This window comes from Heloderma suspectum, chromosome 1, assembly GCF_057233095.1.
Source record: "Heloderma suspectum isolate Gila_16-S chromosome 1, 16-S_ref, whole genome shotgun sequence".
In the NCBI taxonomy this organism is placed as follows: domain Eukaryota; kingdom Metazoa; phylum Chordata; class Lepidosauria; order Squamata; family Helodermatidae; genus Heloderma; species Heloderma suspectum.
The window spans coordinates 429,962,436-429,982,277 of record NC_139458.1 but is presented as its reverse complement, the minus strand read 5'-3'; the positions used below and the strand labels follow the sequence as shown (position 1 = coordinate 429,982,277).

Sequence of the window (19,842 nt, the reverse complement as noted above, 5' to 3'; positions counted from 1 at the left end):
CTAGTCCTGATGGCTATGTGCTGTCTCCAGTATCAGAGGCAGTATGTCTATGTACACCAGTTTCTGGAGAACAGGGGCAGGAGGGAGCTGTGGCACTTGTGTCCAGCTTGTGGGTTCCAAGTCGACCGCTGGTTGGCCACTGTGTGAACAGAGCACTGGACTAGATGGATTCTTGGTCTGGTCCAGCATGGCTCTTCTTATGTTCATGCACAAGGTCTCAGGTTCAACTCCTCACATCACCAGTTAAAGAAAGGATCAGGTAGCAGCTGATGTGGAAGACATCTTATTCAAGACCCTGGGGAGCCACTGTTTGACTAACAGTAGCCAAGAGCGGACTAGATGGACAACTAATCTACCCTGGCAGAAGGCAGCTTTCTAGGTTTCATGTCATCATGCTGGCAATTGCCCTGTTCCTGCCTTACGTCACTGGCAACAGGACATGGAACAAAACACAATACAATGATTTCACATCACAATAGTGTTCAACTAGATATTACAAGGAAGAAGAGGGGGGAAGAGAAGTAGAGCTGTCGCCACATCATGTCTCTTGTGGGATCAATTTATTTATTTACAACATTTATATACCACTCCACATCTAAACAGATTCCTGAGCAGTGAACAATAAAAGATAAAAACCCATTAGACCCAAAGGCAGTTGTCCTTGCCATATATTGTGCCTTCCACAACTTTGCATTGTGTGGAAAATCAACTATTGCTTAAGAAAAGAAATCTTCCTGAGACCGTTGGGATTGCCTTTGTCTGCCCTGAGAAAATGAAGCAAATGAGGTGATTGGACCACAAATGATCAAAACCCTGGAAGGAAGCCTTTGAGTTACACAGCATTTTTTTTCAGGTGTTAATGCCCCAAGGCAAAACAACAACCACAACAGTAAGCATGCCCGAACTGATGTAACGCCGCAGGTTCTTTAAAACAAATGTATCACAGAAAGTTGTAAACAGGAACTCTGTTAACAACCTGGCTTTGCCAAACGGGGTCCAGTCCCACCTCAGTCCTTATCGGCCCTTCAGGCATTACACCGAACTGGTTACCATGCAAGTTGCCAATGCAGAGCACCTAGGGCTTTTGCCATGCAGATGCAGGGATAAAATATCACCCCTATTTGTCCATGGAAAGGCGAGGGCTATGATAGCTTTCAACTATTAATACCAGATGTTCAGGCTGTGACTTTTCTTCTCTCTATAAGCTTTGCTGTAAGGATCAGGTTTCCTCAACCACAGAAACGTGGAAGCAAAATTGAATTAAATTAAACGTCCAATAAGGGGTAATGACAAGAAAGCTAAGAAAAGTCCAGAGTGACACACAGTGATGACAGTACACAGCCAAAAGCAGCTGGCGGCAGACCAAGGTCACAATATGGATAGGTGCGCTTACTCTGCACTCGTATCGCTACGGTGTTCTGCCCTACTTGTTGGATACCACATACATGATGGCATTTGATTCATAACCAGTCCACAGCATTGATCTCTCTCTCTCTCTCTCTCTCTCTCTCTCTCTCACACACACACACACACACACACACTAATGACAACAAATTGCCTCTTCCAAGGGAGGTTCAGATGATGGCAACAAGGGAAAGGGCTTTCTCCGTGGTGGCCCCCCAATTATGGAACACTCTCCCTAATGAGATCCACTTGGCACCAACATTGTCATCTTTCTGACGCCAGGTTAAGACTTTCTTCTACTCCCAGGCATTTGACAGCATAGGATAAACATTTTAATAGGTCCTCGGATTGTTACTGTCGATTGTGCAAAATTGTTTTAAATTTCTATATGCAAATAGAATTATATTATTATATTGTATTTTTAGGGTTTTAATCTTTGCAAATCGCACAGAGAGATTCAGCTATTGGGGTGTGTAGAATGCAATAAATGAAATGAAATGAAACAAAGGAACTACTATACACACAGAGTGATACACACAAACACTCACACGCACGCATACACACATATAATATATAGCTACCCACATGTGTGCTACTGAGGTGTCTCTGCCCTCAAAAGCTACGCCTTGTGCTTTGCCGCTGATGTCATAACCACAGAGGAGAGAGTCTCTTCCTCTTGACCACAGCCTCCCCATGACGCATCAATTTCAATGGAACAATCATACTGTGGGGGATTAGTGTATGGCAACAAGATGTACAATTTCACAGGGCGTTAAGGCTGGCCAGAGATGGAAGCAATCATGGATGGAATGGTTTTTAGCATTTGACCTTTAATACAGACAGACACACACACACACCACTCTTCTCTTTTGGCCCCCTGAGCTTTAATCAGTCACATGTATTCAATGAATCCTTCACCCAGGCCTTTCAGTGTTCTGCTGGATCAGACAAAAAGTCCACCTAGTCCAGAACCATGTTTCCAACAGCAGTGCTGTATTGGTAAATTTCGAAGTGCAGGCGATTGTCATGATGGTCCCATACCCGCTCCCCCAAGGGGAGGCCAAAACCACAGGCAGGTGTGTTGATCGATATCAACAAACCAATTCCAACAGTTTTCATCTCTACCAGGAGCAGGGTTTTTTTGTAAAGATAAAAGTTTTCAAAACCATTCAAGACCAAGCCGCCCGAAAATACTTTCCACTACAACAGGGCTAGCTCAAAGCTATATACTGATGCTGAGAAAATCCATTTTCCCACAGCTACTGTGAGGATTGCAGTGAAGCTCGGAGGGAACAGGGAAGTCTGAGGGGGATGGCAGATGACACCATCATTCCTGCTAATCAAAAGTCCCAGGGCTTCAACCCTATGAGCCCTGGCTCCACTATACTACTGTCCAACTGTGGCCATCCTGATGCCTCTAAAAAGTCCACAAGCAGGACATGAAGTTGATAGCCATCCCCTATCATTTGTCCCAGCATCAGATACTCAAGAGCTATGCTCCCTTTGACCATGGATGAAGCATGAAGTCCCCAATACAATTCCCATCTATGCCACTAACTCATCAAGTGGTCTTAGGCAAGTCGCTCCACCTCAACCTAGGGTTGTCGGAGGAATCCCTTTGGGGATGGAGTTTGATGAGTGTTCCCAAGCCCCCCCTCACCCCCGCTGACTTTGTTTCAGTTCCTGCTGCAGCGCCCAACTCATTCTGCAGTGAGTTGGGCCAGTTTGTGGATTTTCCAGGAAATTTGCACTTCGGGGGGGGGGGGGTCTGCAAGTTGTGAAAATTTCTGAGCAATTATGGCAAATTATGTCTGAAGTCGTGTAATTTGCACAAATTAGGCCATAATTTGTGGACATTGCTCACGAATTCATGTAAGTTGCAGAATCTTCCAAACAAAATGCACAAGATGCAAAGTGAGACATACACACCATGGAACTCGGTCGAGCCAGAAAAGAATTTGTGCCCTGTTTTGGGTACAAACCTGTCAGCTGGTGAGTGCTACCTGATTTGTATCCAAAACAGGGCAACTGAACACCAAGAGGGAGGAATTGACATGTTTAGGGCAAGCCCCAAAGTTTGCAGAAGTACAAAAAGAGCACGCCTCACAGCAACATTAGGTTGCAGTCTCACATGGGGATAATAATATTGACCTACGTTACAGGACTGTTGTAAGGATTACAGCAAGATAATGCATGCCAAACACTTTGTTTGAACACTTATAAGTGCTATTAAAATGCCAAGGGTTATTATTATTCATAGAATCATAGAATAGTAGGGTTGGAAGGGGCCTACAAGGCCATCGAGTCCAACCCCCTGCTCAATGCAGGAATCCAAGTCAGAGCATCCCTGACAAATGGCTGTCCAGCCTCGTCTTAAAGGCCTCCAGTGTGGGAGAATATAAGATATAAGAATATTATTTGTTAGGAATATAAGACCTTTCTTCCCTTGAAAAAAGAATATATATCGAAACACATTGGGAATAAAGAACAAAGCTGCTGTTTTCTTTCCGTGTTGTGTATTTTCACAGTGGTTTTTAACCTCTTGTTGTGCCTCTGAGATTTACTAGTACACATGTCTCTGTATCCATTAGGCCTAGAAACTTGCTTTAGAAAAAAGAAAGCTGAGTTCCCAGCAACCTAAATCCTGTATCCAATGCCACATTCTTTCTGTATTATCATGGTACCACAGCACACACAAATATGTTACAACTAGAGAACTAAACAACTCCAAGCCACCATACTGGCCTCATCTAAACAGCTACCTCTCTCATTTTTTAACCTCCTGCTTTGCCCCTTGATCTTCCACAGCAAACAAGAGGCAGTTAACAGAATTAAGCCTGAACACTGCAACAAAAACTGGGTCACTGCATCTATGAATCAATGGCAGAGGACTAGCGGCATGACGTAAGCTTTGCCCTGTCATACACTGCAGATGGGTGGTGAGTTGTCCCTTTCCCCAGTATGTAAAATGGGCAACAAAGTGGCCATCATATGATGAGCTCAACCTTTTGGTGAAAGCATCGTATGGTGAGGGGAGCAATTCTGCTTTGTGCTCCATGCTCTCCTTTGGAAATGGACCATAGACCAGTGGTAGAGCACCTGCTTTGCACGCTGAAGGTACCAGGTTCAATCCCTGGCATCTCCAGCTAAAAAAAGTTCAGGTAAGCAGTTAACAGTTAATAGGAAGCCGCCTTTTAATGGATCAAAATATTGGACCACCTAGCCCAGTACTGCCGACACTGACTGACAGCAGCTCTCAAGGGTTTCTGGCAGGAATTTTTCCAGCCCTACCTGGAAATGCTGTAGATTGAACTTGGGACATTCTGCTAGTCAAAGCAGGCAATACTGGCCCAGATGGACAAACAGATATAAGGCAGATTCTTGTGTTCCATTGTGACTTGCTGCAGTGAATTGTGCAATATGCTCAGCTGACATGTTGCACAATTCACAAGTATGTAACAGTGTGTCACATATACATAATCAGCCCATCACTCCAAATTCATTGGCTGACTGAAGCAAGGCCTATGGTTTCAATTGCCTGTGCAGCATTTTCTCTCTCTCTCTCTCTCTGGCTGGGTTCACACAACACGTTAACCCACACTCAGTGGTTGAGTGCAGGTTGTTGTTGAGCTGTGGATTTGTTTGCTAAACCGTGGGTTAGTGTCTTGTCCAAACTCATGACATTTTCTGCAAGGTGGCTTGTTAACCATGCAGTGTGGGCTTATTTTTTTTTTTCCCAAACAAGCCACTTCGAGAACATATGGTTCATTGTTGGGTTGTTCAGGCTGGTTAACAAGCCACACTGCATGGTTAACAAGCCATCCTGTGGAAAATGTCCTGGGTTTGGACAATGCACTAACCCATGGTTCAAAAAACAACCCACAGTTAAACAACAACCCACACTCATCCACTTGAGTGTGGGATAGCATGCTGTGGGAACCCAGGCATTGTCTGTGACTGTGTACACTTTACGTTTTTAGGTGTACATTTAAAATACCTTTGGTGTACAGTACACCTAAAAAAACTAATGTGTGAAGAGGATCTGCCCTCCATCTTAAAGTTTGTCATATTGCCCTTCCTTTATCCTTCACTCCCATAATACTCTTTGCATGATTTCAGGCCATGCACACAAGAACAAATACAGGGATTATTTGAGGTAAGCACCCAAGCCTGACATCTCTCAAGCATCAGGCAGTGGTGCTGACTCACAAGCAGATCCACTGGCAGGTAGCTGTTCCAGTCTGCCATTCAATGTGGTTTGATCCATTCCAAGAAATCAGCACTTCAGAAATTCATCCACATTATCAAATGTAAACATGCTAAAGTCTCTTAGCTGTCTTTGAAGCAGCTAATTGATGGTGCTTACTTACCACTAAAGGGGTTAATCTTCTTTGTAATGCGGGAGATGATGGATTCCTTGAGTTCTCTCTTCTTCACACACTGGATGCCCAGATTCTGAAAACTGGAGCATATACAGGTAGCAGTTAGCAGCTTAAAAGAATAAAACAGCAGCAGCAGCACAACATTGGAACCAAAATTAATTATTGTCAAAAAGCCTAATTCTGACATAGTCCCTCCATCCATAACAGGAAGATTTGAGACAGAGAACCATAATAAATCTCATGATACTTAGAAAGGTCATAAAGCTGCAAATGTGTTAGTGTGCCTGTGTCATCCATTTTGAAACCTTCAAATGCAAAAATAGCGAAGAACACGGTTACTTTTTTTGTTTTAAAGGAAGGTTGTCAGGAACAAGAGTTGATGCATCTCTTAGCAGCAGCCTAAAGTAGTACATAAGAACACAAGAACAGCAGTGCTAGATTAGACCACAGCTAGGACCATCTTTCCATATTCCTGTTTAGGGATGGAATACTCACTTCAAAAAATAAAATCTTTAAAAATGTAATAAAATTCAGGAGAGGCAGGGAGCCTTCTGCTCATCCCAAAAATGAACTGGGGGCACTCAAATGGTGTTTTGATGTTCACTTTATATCTTGGAGGAATTTCAGGACTGTTTTTCCAATCTGAATACCATACAATAAAACTACAACAATGGCTAAAAAGGCAACCAAAACCATCGCAACTGATCAGAACACAAAATCAGAGAAATAAGTTGAACATATCTGCCCTACAAATTGGAGCTTGCTTTGTATCGCTTTAATTGTCATAGCTTCCTCCAAAGGATCCTGAGAATTGTAGCTTGGATAAGGGTGCTCAGAATTCGAAGCATTAGAAATCCAGAGCACCTCCCTCCCCGCCCAAAACTAGAGTGCCCAAGAATCCCTGGGGAAAGAGAATAGTTATTGAACCTGCTTAAGTAGTGCAGACATGCCCTGCTTATGACACCCTACCGGGTGTTTATCCAGACAGTCATTTTCCCTGCTCCTGTTTTGACACAGTAGCACATAACCAGGGGCACAAGAGGTCCCTGGGACATCTGAACCAGTTTTTGAATTATGGGGGTGGGGGGAGGATGTAGGGGGCCTTATAAGGAAATCAACATGCTCCACCACCTTGTTTCTCTCCAATTTTGGCAGAAGCATGCCCTTGTAGCTTTCTAAAAATGGTAGTTAAGGGGGCCATCACAAGAAGCAGAGGAACACGACCCCCCCTCTTACCCTCCCCCCCTGGCAATTTAAGCACCGACCTGCAAACTGAACACAGCAGAAAGAGAGGAGAGAGTGTTTAGCTCAGGGGCTCCCAACTTTTGGGGGCACATTTGGAATGTTGAGTGTTGTGGGCACTCCCACAAAATAGCTGCCATGGGCAGGGGGGCTTGCCCACTCATAAAACGGCTGCCATCACGGGCATGGCTGGTCACAGAACACTCATTTCTCAGAAGGCAAACTGGAGAGACTAAAAGAAAAGTAGCTTGCCCTAAGTACAAGGCAGAGGTGGGGGTCTGAGCTCAAAAACACAAAACCACTCCTTTGAACCCAAAGACTCCCTTTGTTTTGCAGCATCCCAACACCTCACTTCAAAAAATAAAATCTTTAAAAATGTAATAAAATTCAGGAGAGGCAGGGAGCCTAGCAGGTACCAAGAGCAGTGCCAGAGACCCAGCCTTGCCAGTCATAGGGACAATCTGGACTGTGGGAAGAAGTCTGGGTTTTGGCTTTTCTGTATTTTGTTAACTTTATTTTTATATCATTTTTCAGTACAACGAACATGGGCTAAACACAGTCTGAAAAAAATAAAGCCATCAAACACAAGCAAGTTAATTAGGATGCATAGAATACAGAACTGCAAAGCCTTCAAGCTGAAATTATTTTCTTAGTAGGTCAGCAAAACCTGTGTCTTTTCATTCTCATATGTTACTATAACAGAGAATGAAACAGAAAATACTGAAAATCAGATTTCTAAGAAGTAGTAACCTTTTGTTGATTAAATTCTAAGATTTCTCAACACTTATTTCAATATCTCAAAAAGGCATCAAGCTTTGGTAATATGCAAAAAGATTCAAATTTAACTGATGAGTGAGTTAAAGGATAACTAAATAACTCTAGACAACAAGCTGTTGGTCAGTAGAAAGTCTGTCTTGGAGATTGGGATTCAACTTCTTCTGAAAGCAGCTGCGCTTTTCCCTGAAAGATCGCATTCATAGCTTGGGAGTGCCCCTCGATCCTGCACTGTCCCTGGATTTTCAAGTAGTGGCAGTGGAAAGGAGTGTGTTTGCTCAAGTATGTTTAGAGCGCCAGCTGTAACCTCCCTGAGTTGGTCTGATTTGGCAGTAATTATCCATGCCTTGGTCATGTCACACATAGACTATTGCAATGCATTTTGTGTGGGTCTGGGCCGCGGTGGCTTAGTGGTTAAGACGCTGAACTGCAGACCGGAAGGTCGGCAGGACAGCAGTTCGAGACCCGAGTGCCACGTGACGGAGTGTGCTCCTGCCTTCAGTCCCAGCTCCTGCCAACCTGGCAGTTTGAAAGCAAGAAATTGCAAGTAGATAAATAGGTACCGCCTCGGCGGGAAAGGTAACAGCGTTCCGTGCACCTCGGTGTTCAGTCATGCCGGCCACATGACCACGGAAGGGTCTTCAGACAACGCTGGCTCTTCGGCTTAGAAATGGAGATGAGCACCACACCCTAGAGTCGGACACAACTGGTTGGGGACACCTTTACCTTTACTTTTTTTTACCCTTGAAGAGCATCTGGAAGCTCCTGGGGCTTTTCTACACAAGGTATTTAACATATGCTCATCATTCCTTGCTCACAGCTGTTTACAGGTTCTTTAGATGAAGTTATGACTCTCCAGTTACACTTCTGCATCTAAAGAACACTTTCTGCAAGCTTTTTTAGAGCAGGACAAATGTGGTATGTAATTGTAAAAGTGAAAGAACCAGCTTTTTTCACTTGTGTATTTGTCCTATTCCGCTTTACCACAGTGCCACCTAGGGATTATGTAGCGGAAAAGCAGGAAAGGCAACACTTCATGTAGTGCTCAAATCTCAATTCTGTGACAAAACTGAAACTAGGTACAGCGGATTAACAGCCAATTAAAAGGCTCATGTAGAAAAGCTCTTAGTGCAAAAACCGGCAGCTAGAGTGCTAATCAGTGCATGGTACCAAGGCTATATTACCCCAATACTGAAAGATCTGCCCTTGTTACTACTGCTATCTGGGCTCAATTCAAAGTGCTGGTTTTAATCTTCAAAGCCCTAAACTATGGAATGCACTCTCTTCAGAGTTATTATTGGCCCCTGCCCTGACTTTTCTAAAAGGTGTTAAGACTTCTCAGTCTGGCCTTTTAAACTGCTTTTAGTGATCATAATGTTGTCTTAACATTTTAGCATGGTTTTATCCTTGATTTTTTAACGTTTTCATGGTATTATTCTTGTTTTATTTTGATTTGTTGTACTTCTGTGGAGAAGTGATATAAAAATATTATAAATAAACAAACAGTTGCTTAATAATTTAACAGACCTACTAAACATGGCTGGCTGGGGAATGCTGGGAGTTGTAGGACTTTTTTTCTGTCTCAACATGCATTGGATTGCGTCCTGAGTTACTCAAGTTTAAAACAGGGCTATCAGCTGACTAATCCGAGGCCTTTGAACCAAATAATCAATCAATTAAATGTGAATGTATTTTTCAGGTACCAAAGGGTAACATAATATACTTTATTAAATAACTCATAAGTCATTGTTAAGTGGAAATACATTTTATTTCATTTCTTATCACGGTAATACACCAAAATAGCCCAAGAAGAAATTAAAAAACATGCTCTTAAATTGTGGTCCTACTGATTAGAATCAGCCCTCAGTTAAATCAACTAAACTTTAGATCAGAGCCCAATTTCCAGCCCCTGGACTCAACTGGGGGCCACAGTCCTGTCACTGCACCACCTGCAGCAGCAAAAAAAAAAAAAATCAGCGGTTTGCCACCAAAATTCAGCAGCAAACCACTCTGGGCTAAATGTGGCACTTCTAGTCTCTCTAGTAGTTTGCCACTGCAATGCTAATTTTCAACAGTGGGGGGGGCGGCAGCAGGGGGGTGGGGACCACACTCAAGGCTATGGGGGGGCATGTTGCCCACCCCTGCTTTAGATGATCAATCTACTGATTAAAAAAATCTGGCTACAATCATATCCACACTTACACAGGAGTAAGTCCCACAGAAGTTACTAGGACTTCCTTCTGAGTAGAAATACGTAGGATTACGCTGTAAAACTAATTAAAAACCAGGCACCAGGCTGATTACAGCTGAATCCTATACCAATCTGCCCAGCAGTAAATTTCACTGAACTCAGTGGGGCCTGCTTCTGAGTAGACATGTATAGGATTGTGCTGTAACGTTCTTTTAATTGTGAACTGCCCTTTCCTAGGCATGTTTACTCAGAAGTAATCCCCACTGAGTTCAATGGGGCTTACTCTGAAATAAATGTGCACAGGACTGCAAATCTAGTCTTCAGACACCCCCACACACACCCCTTTAAAACTGAGTAAAGAACATTAATAATGGAAGTAGTTCTAAAACAGTATGATCTTTCACACATGCCCACAGAGGCAACAATCTCCTAATATATTTATATTTAAATATTTATTTAATATTTTCAACAATGGCTATAGTCAGAGACTATAAAAACATTGAAATTTTCAACAATTTAGACATAGACATAATTGTGGTTGCATTTTTTAAAACCGTATACACACACACTGGTGAAGATTGAGCATATTGGCATAAGACAGCCTTCTCCAACCTGGTTCCCTCTGGATGTGTTGGCTGGTGGACTGTGGGAGTTGTAGCCCCCCAGCAGGCTGGATTATGGGAATTGTAATCCAACACATCCAGAGGGGACCAGGTTGGGGAAGGACAGCATTAGGATTTCCAGAAAGGAGCAATGTTGGACCATGTGATCAACAGAAAGGGTTGCTTCCACACAGCCAGTTTTTTGATCTCATCAGATTCTGAGAGGCAGAGCTTCTTAATTTGCATGTGATGGTATCAGGTCACAAGGCAAGTTCAAGGGACTCTCCCCACCTACCTCCAGCAACCTGATTCTTTCCCACATGGAAAACCCATGACATCACCTCACCCCAGGGAGGAGGCAAAATAGGAAGCTGAATGCCTGATAATACTGTGCAATATGAGAAATTAGAGCACGTTGTAAAAGAGGCGTCTCAGGCCAGTCATCCAAAGCACTGCTATTTCTGAGCTTGAATGCCTGGAACTATCACAGAGCAAACTCTTGAATGCAGCATGGATTATAATGCTCAGAAAGACTAGTTTAGTTAGTCAACTGCAGGGGTGGGGGACCTCAGGGGAGACATGACAGAAGTGCACAAAATTATGCATGGTGTGGAGAATGTGGATAGGGAGACACTCAAAATACTGGAACCCAATGGGGTCATCCCATGAAGCTGATTGGTGAAAGATTCAGGACAGCTAAAAGGAAGGACTGCTTCACACAGTGCATAGTTAAACTATGGAATTCGCTACCACAGGATGTGGTAGCAGGGCATGAGCGCAACAGCACCCTCCCACCCATGTTCCCCAGCAACTGGTGTACAGAGGCTCACTGCCTCCAGTTCTGGAGGTAGCACATAGCCATCAAGACAAGTAGCCATTGATAGCCTTTTCCTCCAGGAATTTGTCCAACCCCCTTTTAAAGCCATCCAAATTGGTGGCCACCACTACATCCTGTGGTGGCGAATTCCATAGTTTAACTATGTGCTGTGTGAAGAGTCCTTCCTTTTCTCTGTCCTGAATCTCCTACCAATCAGCTTCATAGGATGACCCTGGGTTCTAGTATTGTGAGAGGGGGAGAAAAATGTCTCCCTATCCACTTTCTCCACACCAAGCATAATTTTGTAGACCTCTATCATGTCTCCCCTTACCCTCCTTTTTCCAAGCTAAACAATCCCAGCTGCTGTAACCTTCTCTCATAGGGGAGATGCTCCAGCCCCTTGATCATTTTAGTTGCCCTTTTCTGCACTTTTTCCAGCTCCACAATATTTTTTTTTTTAGGTGTGGCAACCAGAACTGTACACAGTAGTGGCATCAGTGATCCCTTATTGTTTCACAAGCTTTTCTGGTTTAGAATGCATTTATCAGAGTAAGAAGTATTATTCCCACTTGACAGATATACACAGACACAGATAAGGGTGTATGTGTGTGTAAACAATAAAGGCAAAGGCCACGTTCAGTTTGTGATATTTCTATGCAAAGCTCAGATGTATGCAAGAGACACAAAGTAATAATTTACAACAGCAATAATTAGCAATGATGTAACTTTGCCAGGTTCGTTTAACCCCTTACAGTGGGTGAGAAATCCCCAGTCGCGATTAAGACCAAAATAAGTTGAATCAAACTTGCAGATATATTCTAGCTTGGCAATTTCACAGTTGAGTCTCCCTTTCAACTTTTGCATCTGTTGAATAATAGTGACTTTTAGGGAAGCAGCAAAGAGAGAGAAGGCTCCAGCTTGCAAAAGTGTATGCTGCAATAAAACTGTCTTTGAGCCTTAGCAACTACAGATTTATTGCAGTATAAGCTTTTGTGGACTACAGTCTGCTCCTTTCCCGACACAAGGGCACGAAGCAGGGAAGCCTTCAGGAACTACCAATGCTTTAAGGCATTCAAGGAACCTTCAGATGGTGGCTCCCAATGGAGCACACTTTCCCCGCTGCGTTTTCCTGCCAAGCATGGAAATACCCCTGGCGGCTCGAGCATGAACAGATTCCGTTATCTCTGCTCTGGCAGCTAGCCTGGCTTCTTTACTAGGTTGAGAGAAAGAGACTTCCCTTTCTCCCCATCCAGCACAGACACGTGCTGAAGAGGAGTGAGGAAGGAGGGGCAGGAGTGAGGAAGGGAGGCCATGGGTCTGATGAGAATGCACCATAGGGTGGCGGGTAGCCTATCCCTCTTTTAAGATAAGAAACCAGCATAGCTTTCCCTCTGGAATAAATCTAGCTGGATTTTTTATTTCTCTTAATGCATTCCTTGGAAAACATACCCAAGGAAAAAGTTTGGGGTCTCAATTTTGCATACTTTGGGCATACCGATCTAAAAAAAAACACAACAGTTCCCAAATTGGAATTGATTTTTTAACCTCGTTAGAAGATTTTTTTTTTTTTAGCCATTTTTTGAATTAACTATAATGCTCAGTTGTTAAACAGTCAGAATAAACTGTCCAGAAGATATACTGGCCTTGATCCGCAGATATCTAAAATATTTTATTTCTAGCGTTTATCTCGGCATAAATACTGAAAGGGAAATACAGTATAAAGTCACACTAAAATTACACTTGAACAAAAATCACTTAAACTCCTCCAAAATCCTAAAGAACATAATTGAACTAAACATCCAGCAACCCATTCAGCCATGTCATAAATATCCAGCCAAGTTGTAACAACTCCTATCATAGCGGTTCTCAAAGCCAATGAAATCATAGACACCTAGAAAAGGCCCTGTCTTGGCCAATCTCACCTGAATACAAAGGCAGACTGTGGAGTAAGGTCTCACCCCCAGATCCAAGGGGACAGGGAGTATGGGTGAAGGCACTCCCTCAGGTCTGCAAGTTCTTCAACTGATGCAGAAGGCTCAAGAGGGCCCACTCTTACAATAATCTACACTGGGTCACCCCTAAGGTCATCTGCTGGCATGCTTGTCCAGGATCTGACTTCATGCCAAGCTCAGCTGGACCGGATGTACAAGAAAATCTGCTGCATGGGCAAATCAGAATACATCACCGTGGGGGTAACATATATGGACTAAATAAAAAGGCACATGTTACCCCAGGCAGACCCCTATGTGGCCTCAGTTCTGGATGGCCGTGAGCCCAGGACCGTTGGGCATATATATTATGGTCTCTGCAGGGCTGCTGTCCTACCTGTGGTGAGCAACCTCTGTCCAGATTCTAACGCTCAGAGGTATCAATCACTCAACCCACACACAAATCCTCCCCATTTGTTTACTGCACATTTTTGCATGGACAAAATGAGGGGTTGTGTCAGGTGCTCAGCAGTCACTAGAAATATGGAGTAGAGTGGAACATGGTGCAAAAAGACCAACTAGGGCAGGGATGTCGAACCTCTTTCAGCCGAGGGCCAGATTCCATTTCAGGAATGCTCTCGGGGGCTGCGTTCCAGGAGTGGGCAGAGCCAAAAGCAAAGGGGCGGGGCCAAAACACCAAACATTAAGGGTGCAATCCTATGCATGCTAAGACAGAAAATAGTCCAACAACTCCCAGTATTCCCCAGCCAGCACTTGGACTATTTTCTGTCTAAACATGCATTGGATTGCACCTTAAATTGAAGTGAAAGTTGACATATCTTTAGCTGGTGTCCAGAGATGTTGCCCATGGGGAACCCAACCACCTGATGCTGCTTTCTTCACCCACCTGGCCTCTTGTGTAAGTATAAAGGGGTTATGAGAAGCATGCAAATTAAGAAAATTGAGATACCCCTTTTTTTGCTTTTGGTTTCTTGGATGCAATTTGAGATCTACCCAAAGAGGCCCATGTGAAAAGATTTTGTCTACTTTAAATATATCAGTATCTGGTTAGTGCTCCCCTTCGCAAATAAATGCAGTTTTAAGCAGGGTGCAGTTTTTATTTTGATGGCGGATCCAGCCCCATAGAAACAGGTTCACAGACAGACATTTATTGATATCAGCTGGTATAAATGGTAATTTTTAAAAAATCAGAACTGGTTTTCAAAAAATTACATTGTTTTTTGCAACCAGTATCCGTAAGTATGTTATATACTCAGGTTGCCAGTGAAAGGGCCATTTGTCAAAATCTCGTTTTGCTGTGTTTAAATCTTCTGGTTTCAACCAATTTATCTTGTAACCAGATAATGTGCCAAAAAGATAGATGAGTTCCAAACATTTCCTCAGGAGGAGAGATGGTGAGCAGTGCATCATATGCAGACAGGTGAATCTTATGTCCTCATTCTTTGACTCTCTGCCAGTGGCCCAATGGCACATGCTGGCAATTCCAAGGCTAAATTACAAAGAAAGGGGGACAGCTATGCCCACTCCCCTATGCCAAGAGTGTTGAACCTCTTTCAGCCCACAGGCGAAATTCAGTTTGGAGAAGCTCGGGGGCTGCATTCCAGTGGTGGGTGGGCAAAGCAAAAGGAGAGGGGCCAAAACACTAGCACATTACAGCCAGTAACTAAGCCTTAGGAGAGGCATTTCAATGTTTTAGAATGGGGGGGGGATGCACACACAAATGCCGGGAAACCACCAAATGATCAGCGGATGGGGAAAAGGGCATAAGAACAACACAAGAGCCCTGCTGGACCACACCAGCATTCTGTTCACACAGCGGCCAACCAAGAAGCAGGGCATGAGATCAAAAGCACTCTCCCACTCATGTTCCCCAGCAACTGGTGTACATAGGAATACTGCCTCTGATACTGGAGGTAGCATATAGCCATCAAGACCAGTAGCCATAGATAGCCTTCTCTTCCAGGAATTTGTCTAGCCCCTTTTTAAAGCCATCCAAATTGGTGGCCATCGCTACATCTTGTGTAGCGAATTCCATAGTTTAACTCTGTGCTATGTGAAGAAGTCTTTCCTTTTATCTGTCCTGAATCTCCCACCAATCAGCTTCATGGGATGACCCCATTGGGTTCTAGTATTATGAGAGTGAGAGAGAAAAGGAGTTATTTATTTATTTCATTTTGATACCGCCCAACAGCTGAAGTTCTCTGGGTGGTTCACAAAAATGTCTCCCTATCCACTTTCTCCACACCATACATAATTTTGTACACTCTATCATGTCTCCCCTTACTCGCCTTTTCGCCAAGTGAAACAGTTCCAGCTGTTGTAACCTTTCTCGTAGGGGAGATGCTCAGCCATCTGCGGGAACCCCAGATAGCCAGACTGGGACCCTAGACAGGCCAGATTTGGTCCCTGGGCCAGAGGTTCAACACACTTGCCTGACACAGCAGAAATGGTTGAGATTCGAGTCCATCTGTCATTAACACAATGCATGTTTTTTATACCAAAAAATTATGCATTGAATAAAGAGTTTAGGAAGCCAATTTTTCCCCCCACAATGAAATGTAAATACAACCTGTTGGCACTGGAAGGCCTTTTCTGCATCTACAGATAGTGTAGTCAAAGGAGTTTGATTTTCTATAGCAGCAAGCTACTACATCCAATGGCAACCTGTACATGCTCAGGGCCCATATTTGCGATCAGGAATCCTGGTGGAATCACACACACACAGGACCATACAGGTGTTCGGTGTATTTATTTTTTTCATATATTTTTTATTATACTGCCGTTAGTGTACATCATGCCTTACAGAGCATATGGAACAGATCCCTGCCCTGAGGAGCATGCACTCTTAAATCCGACACAGAGCAAGCAAGAGTGCATAGGCAGGGACTATTCCTACATCTCATATAATATGTGGAAGTCAGGGGAGCTCGTGGGATGTGACTGGGAGATACCCATAGGTCAGGAGACAAGACCAGTGGCTATGATCTTTCTCTTTCTCCTCCACGTGTTGATTGAGCCTGTAGCAGGGAGGAGGGCTGTAGTCTCATCTTTGCTTGCCTTCCTGCAAAATCTATTTGATCAGCAGAAATCCTGGACTAGGAGCAGGATCCAAATGTCTATCTGGAGTAGGGTTCCTGCCAACCTCCAGATGTTATTGGACTCCAACTTCCATAATCCCCAACCAGCATGGTCATTGTCTGGGGAGGCTGAAAGTTGTGGTCCGACACATCTGGAAGATGCCAGGTTTGGGAACAGTGTTTGCGTGGCAGGGTAAACTCCTCTTGGGGTGTCTTACCAATGTTCCCCAACTGAGGAGTAGGTCATAGTAGTAGTAAAGTATGGAATCATCAAGCAGACAACTTGGACAAGGCTGCAGGGGTTGAACCAGTGTTCAGTTTGCTGGTATGTTCATCTGAGAGTTCAAGTGAGGAAGGCAAGTTTGAAGCACAAGTTCGAAGAGCTCACAGTAAGCCCACCTTGCAAATTAGTTCCGTCCCCAGCCACGCATAAGAAATACCACTACTCACATCAGAACTCTGCGTTCTGGCCCAAATTCAGCTTCATAGTAACCGTTTTCGCAATCTTTTCCGACCAGCCGGTGGGGATGAGGCCTATAGGGCTCGTTCTTGGTTACCAACGTTACTCTGATTTTTACTTTCTCAAAGTAGTTCAAAATCTGCAAAGGAAAAAAGGGAATCATCATCTTCATCATCACCATCCTTCAACAAAAAATGTCACAACATCATCAGACTACAAGGGAGAGGCCGTGGCTGAGGGACAGACTGCACGCTTTGCATGTCAAAGGTCCCAGGTCCAAGCCTTGGCCTTTCCGGGTATGGCTCCAAGCACGACCCCTGTCGGAGGATGCTTCCAGACAGAGGGCTCTTAGCACTACCAATCAAAAGGTACTGTGCACCTATTCCATCTTTTTTCTCTTTCACTGAATTTTCTGGCAAGAGATAAAGATGAAAGGAGCACTAGGTAAAACAGAGGAGGGTTATAAATGGAAGACTTAATTTTTGTGAACCACCCAGAGAGCTTTGGCTACTGGGCGGCATAGAAATGAAATAAATAATTAAGACGACAAAGACATGTGGACCCCCTGTAAAATTCCATGTTTGAGGCAGGGCGATTGGAGGATAAAAGCCTTGTCTGGAAGCACTCTGAATCCCTGGACAGCTGCTTCCTGTCACTGGAGAATAGTCTTCCCCAACCTGGTACCTTCCACATGGGTTGACCTACAACTCCCAGAATCTGGGATTCTGAGAACTGTAGTCCAATCCATTTGGAAGACACCAAGTTGGGGAAGACTGGCTGAGGGGTGTGCTGGGAGTTATGTTGGCGGGTGGATTCTGGGAGTTGTAATCCAACTCATCTGGTTGGGAAAGGCTCCTATAGATGATATTGAGATAGATGGACCAACGGTCTGAATCGGTATAAGGCAGCTTACTCTGTACTAGCCACAGGCCCAAAATACACATTCAGTTCATCTGATGTGCAGAATCATCTCTCTCAATAGTTGTCCTGGCTTCTGTGTCTCCATATGTGAATCCACCATCGAATGCCAAATCTAGATCCGGAAAGGGCTCCTGTACTTTTTTAAAAAGTTGCATAGAAGAGAACTATTTTCAAGATGCAAAGTTTCCCATCACAGTACAATTTACAAGGAGAAGAAACGAGTGCCTAGTGAATCCATTTGGCAAAGACCTACAGATGTGATGGGCTGGAAAAAAATGGAAAAATGGGGGAGAAAGCAGAAAAAGTCCAGAAAAAAATGGGTTTCCCCCAAATTTCCTTTTTCCTAATTTCCTTTTTCCTAGTTTATCTGTCTCCCCTCCCCCCAATTGTTCCCAGTTTTTTCCCAGGGCTTCAGATAGGAAGCTCATGTTGTAGCACAGCTAAAGCTCACTGGCTGTGGACCTGATCCATCCCTTTGATGGTAGATGACTGAGTGCCACGCAGAAGGGCAGATCATAAAAAACATTTCTAAGTAACACATGGTCAGCCTACTGGGTACAAGTCAACAAAAGAGAGTCACAACCAATTCCTATAGAAATCAGTGAGACTTCAGCTATTCCCAACCAAGGGCCAAACTGCATTATGTTCAGGGATTCCTCCCACACACCATTTTTAATGGAAAGGAGCATTAGAGGGGTGGCTTAGTAATTATTAGAGCCTCGTGTGGCGCAGAGTGGTAGGTGGCAGTATTGCAACTGAAACTCTCCCCACGACCTGAGTTCGATCCCAGCAGAAGCCAGGTCTCAGGTAGCTGGCTCAGGTCGACTCAGCCCTCCATCCTTCCGAGGTCGGTAAAATGAGGACCCAGCTTGCTGGGAGAAAGGTAGTCACGACTGGGGAAGGCAATGGCAAACCACCCCGCTATACTCTGCATCAGCAGCGTCCCTCTAGGGGTCAGTAAAGACCCAGTTCTTGCACAAGAGGAACCTTTCCTTTCCTTAGTAGTTATTATTATGGCTATATTTATATAGTACTGTCAGCATTGCCAGTACTATATAAATAGTACTATATAAACAGATGGCCCATTGCTGTGTACAAGAAGGCAGGTCCTTGCCTCAAGGAGCTCACAATCTAAAATTTGATACAGGGGAAACTACAGAGGAAGTGAAGGCAGGGGTAAATAGGGAAGGAATATGGGGTTGTGTCAGGTGCACGTGCTCAGGCTCGGTTACAGGCTAGGTTACAGTAGGACATGGGAACTAGCCAAAGGTTTCACAGAAAATGTCGATTTTGAGGAAGGATTTGAATAAAGGAAGAGAAGTGCCATCACGCAAGTGTTCTGAGAGGCAGTTCCAGGCATGCAGGGCAGCAAGGGAGAGTGGGCTGAGTCTTCTGAGAGAACAGAAGTTTCTTTTAATTTAAGGTTTTTTGAGAAGGTCTTTTGAGAATGAACAGAGGACCAGTGTGGGGCTGATCCCAGCGCTTTCCCAGTCAGCTATGGGTTCACTCCAAACATCACACACACACACACACACACACACACACACACTACCGCCAGCTTGTAGAAGAAAAAAATATGGAGTCTTCATATCTTTTCTCCCACAAGGAGAAAATACTTGGGTGGGAACTGTTTTGAGTGGACAAACAGCTAGCAGGGGAAAAGTTAAAGAGCCTGTCTCTCCCTGCTGGTCCCCTAGACCCCACTCCATTGCCATCAGAAAGGATCGGGTTGTTGAGTGTTGGACTGGAACTAACACTCAACATGGAGATCCGGGTTCTAGTCCCCACTCAGCCAAGAAGCTCACTGGGTGACTTTGGGCCAGTCACTGACTTTCAGCCTAGCCTACCACACAGGGTTGTTGTGAGGATGAAATGGACAGGAGGAGAAGGACTAGGTAAGCTACCTTGGGTCCCTTGGAGGGAAAGGCAGGATATAAATGTAATAAATAAATACTATTGTGCCTGTTGTATTGCAAGGCCATTTCTGGCTAACTGCTACCCCCTTTCCTTTAGTAGGAGCCTC

General features: G+C 44.1%; 1 protein-coding gene across 3 annotated transcripts in view; it reads right to left on the bottom strand.

The window, feature by feature from the left end:
• The window catches only part of REL (REL proto-oncogene, NF-kB subunit), a 68,699-nt gene that overhangs the window by 29,840 nt on the left and 19,017 nt on the right, over positions 1–19,842 (bottom strand). For all 3 annotated transcript variants that reach the window (XM_084829309.1, XM_084829311.1, XM_084829310.1), the window contains 2 exons: positions 16,889–17,037; positions 5,775–5,866 (listed from right to left, as the gene is read on the bottom strand). In XM_084829309.1, coding sequence (XP_084685435.1) covers positions 5,775–5,866; positions 16,889–17,037 — 241 coding nt within the window. The remainder of the gene's footprint in view (positions 1–5,774; positions 5,867–16,888; positions 17,038–19,842) is intronic.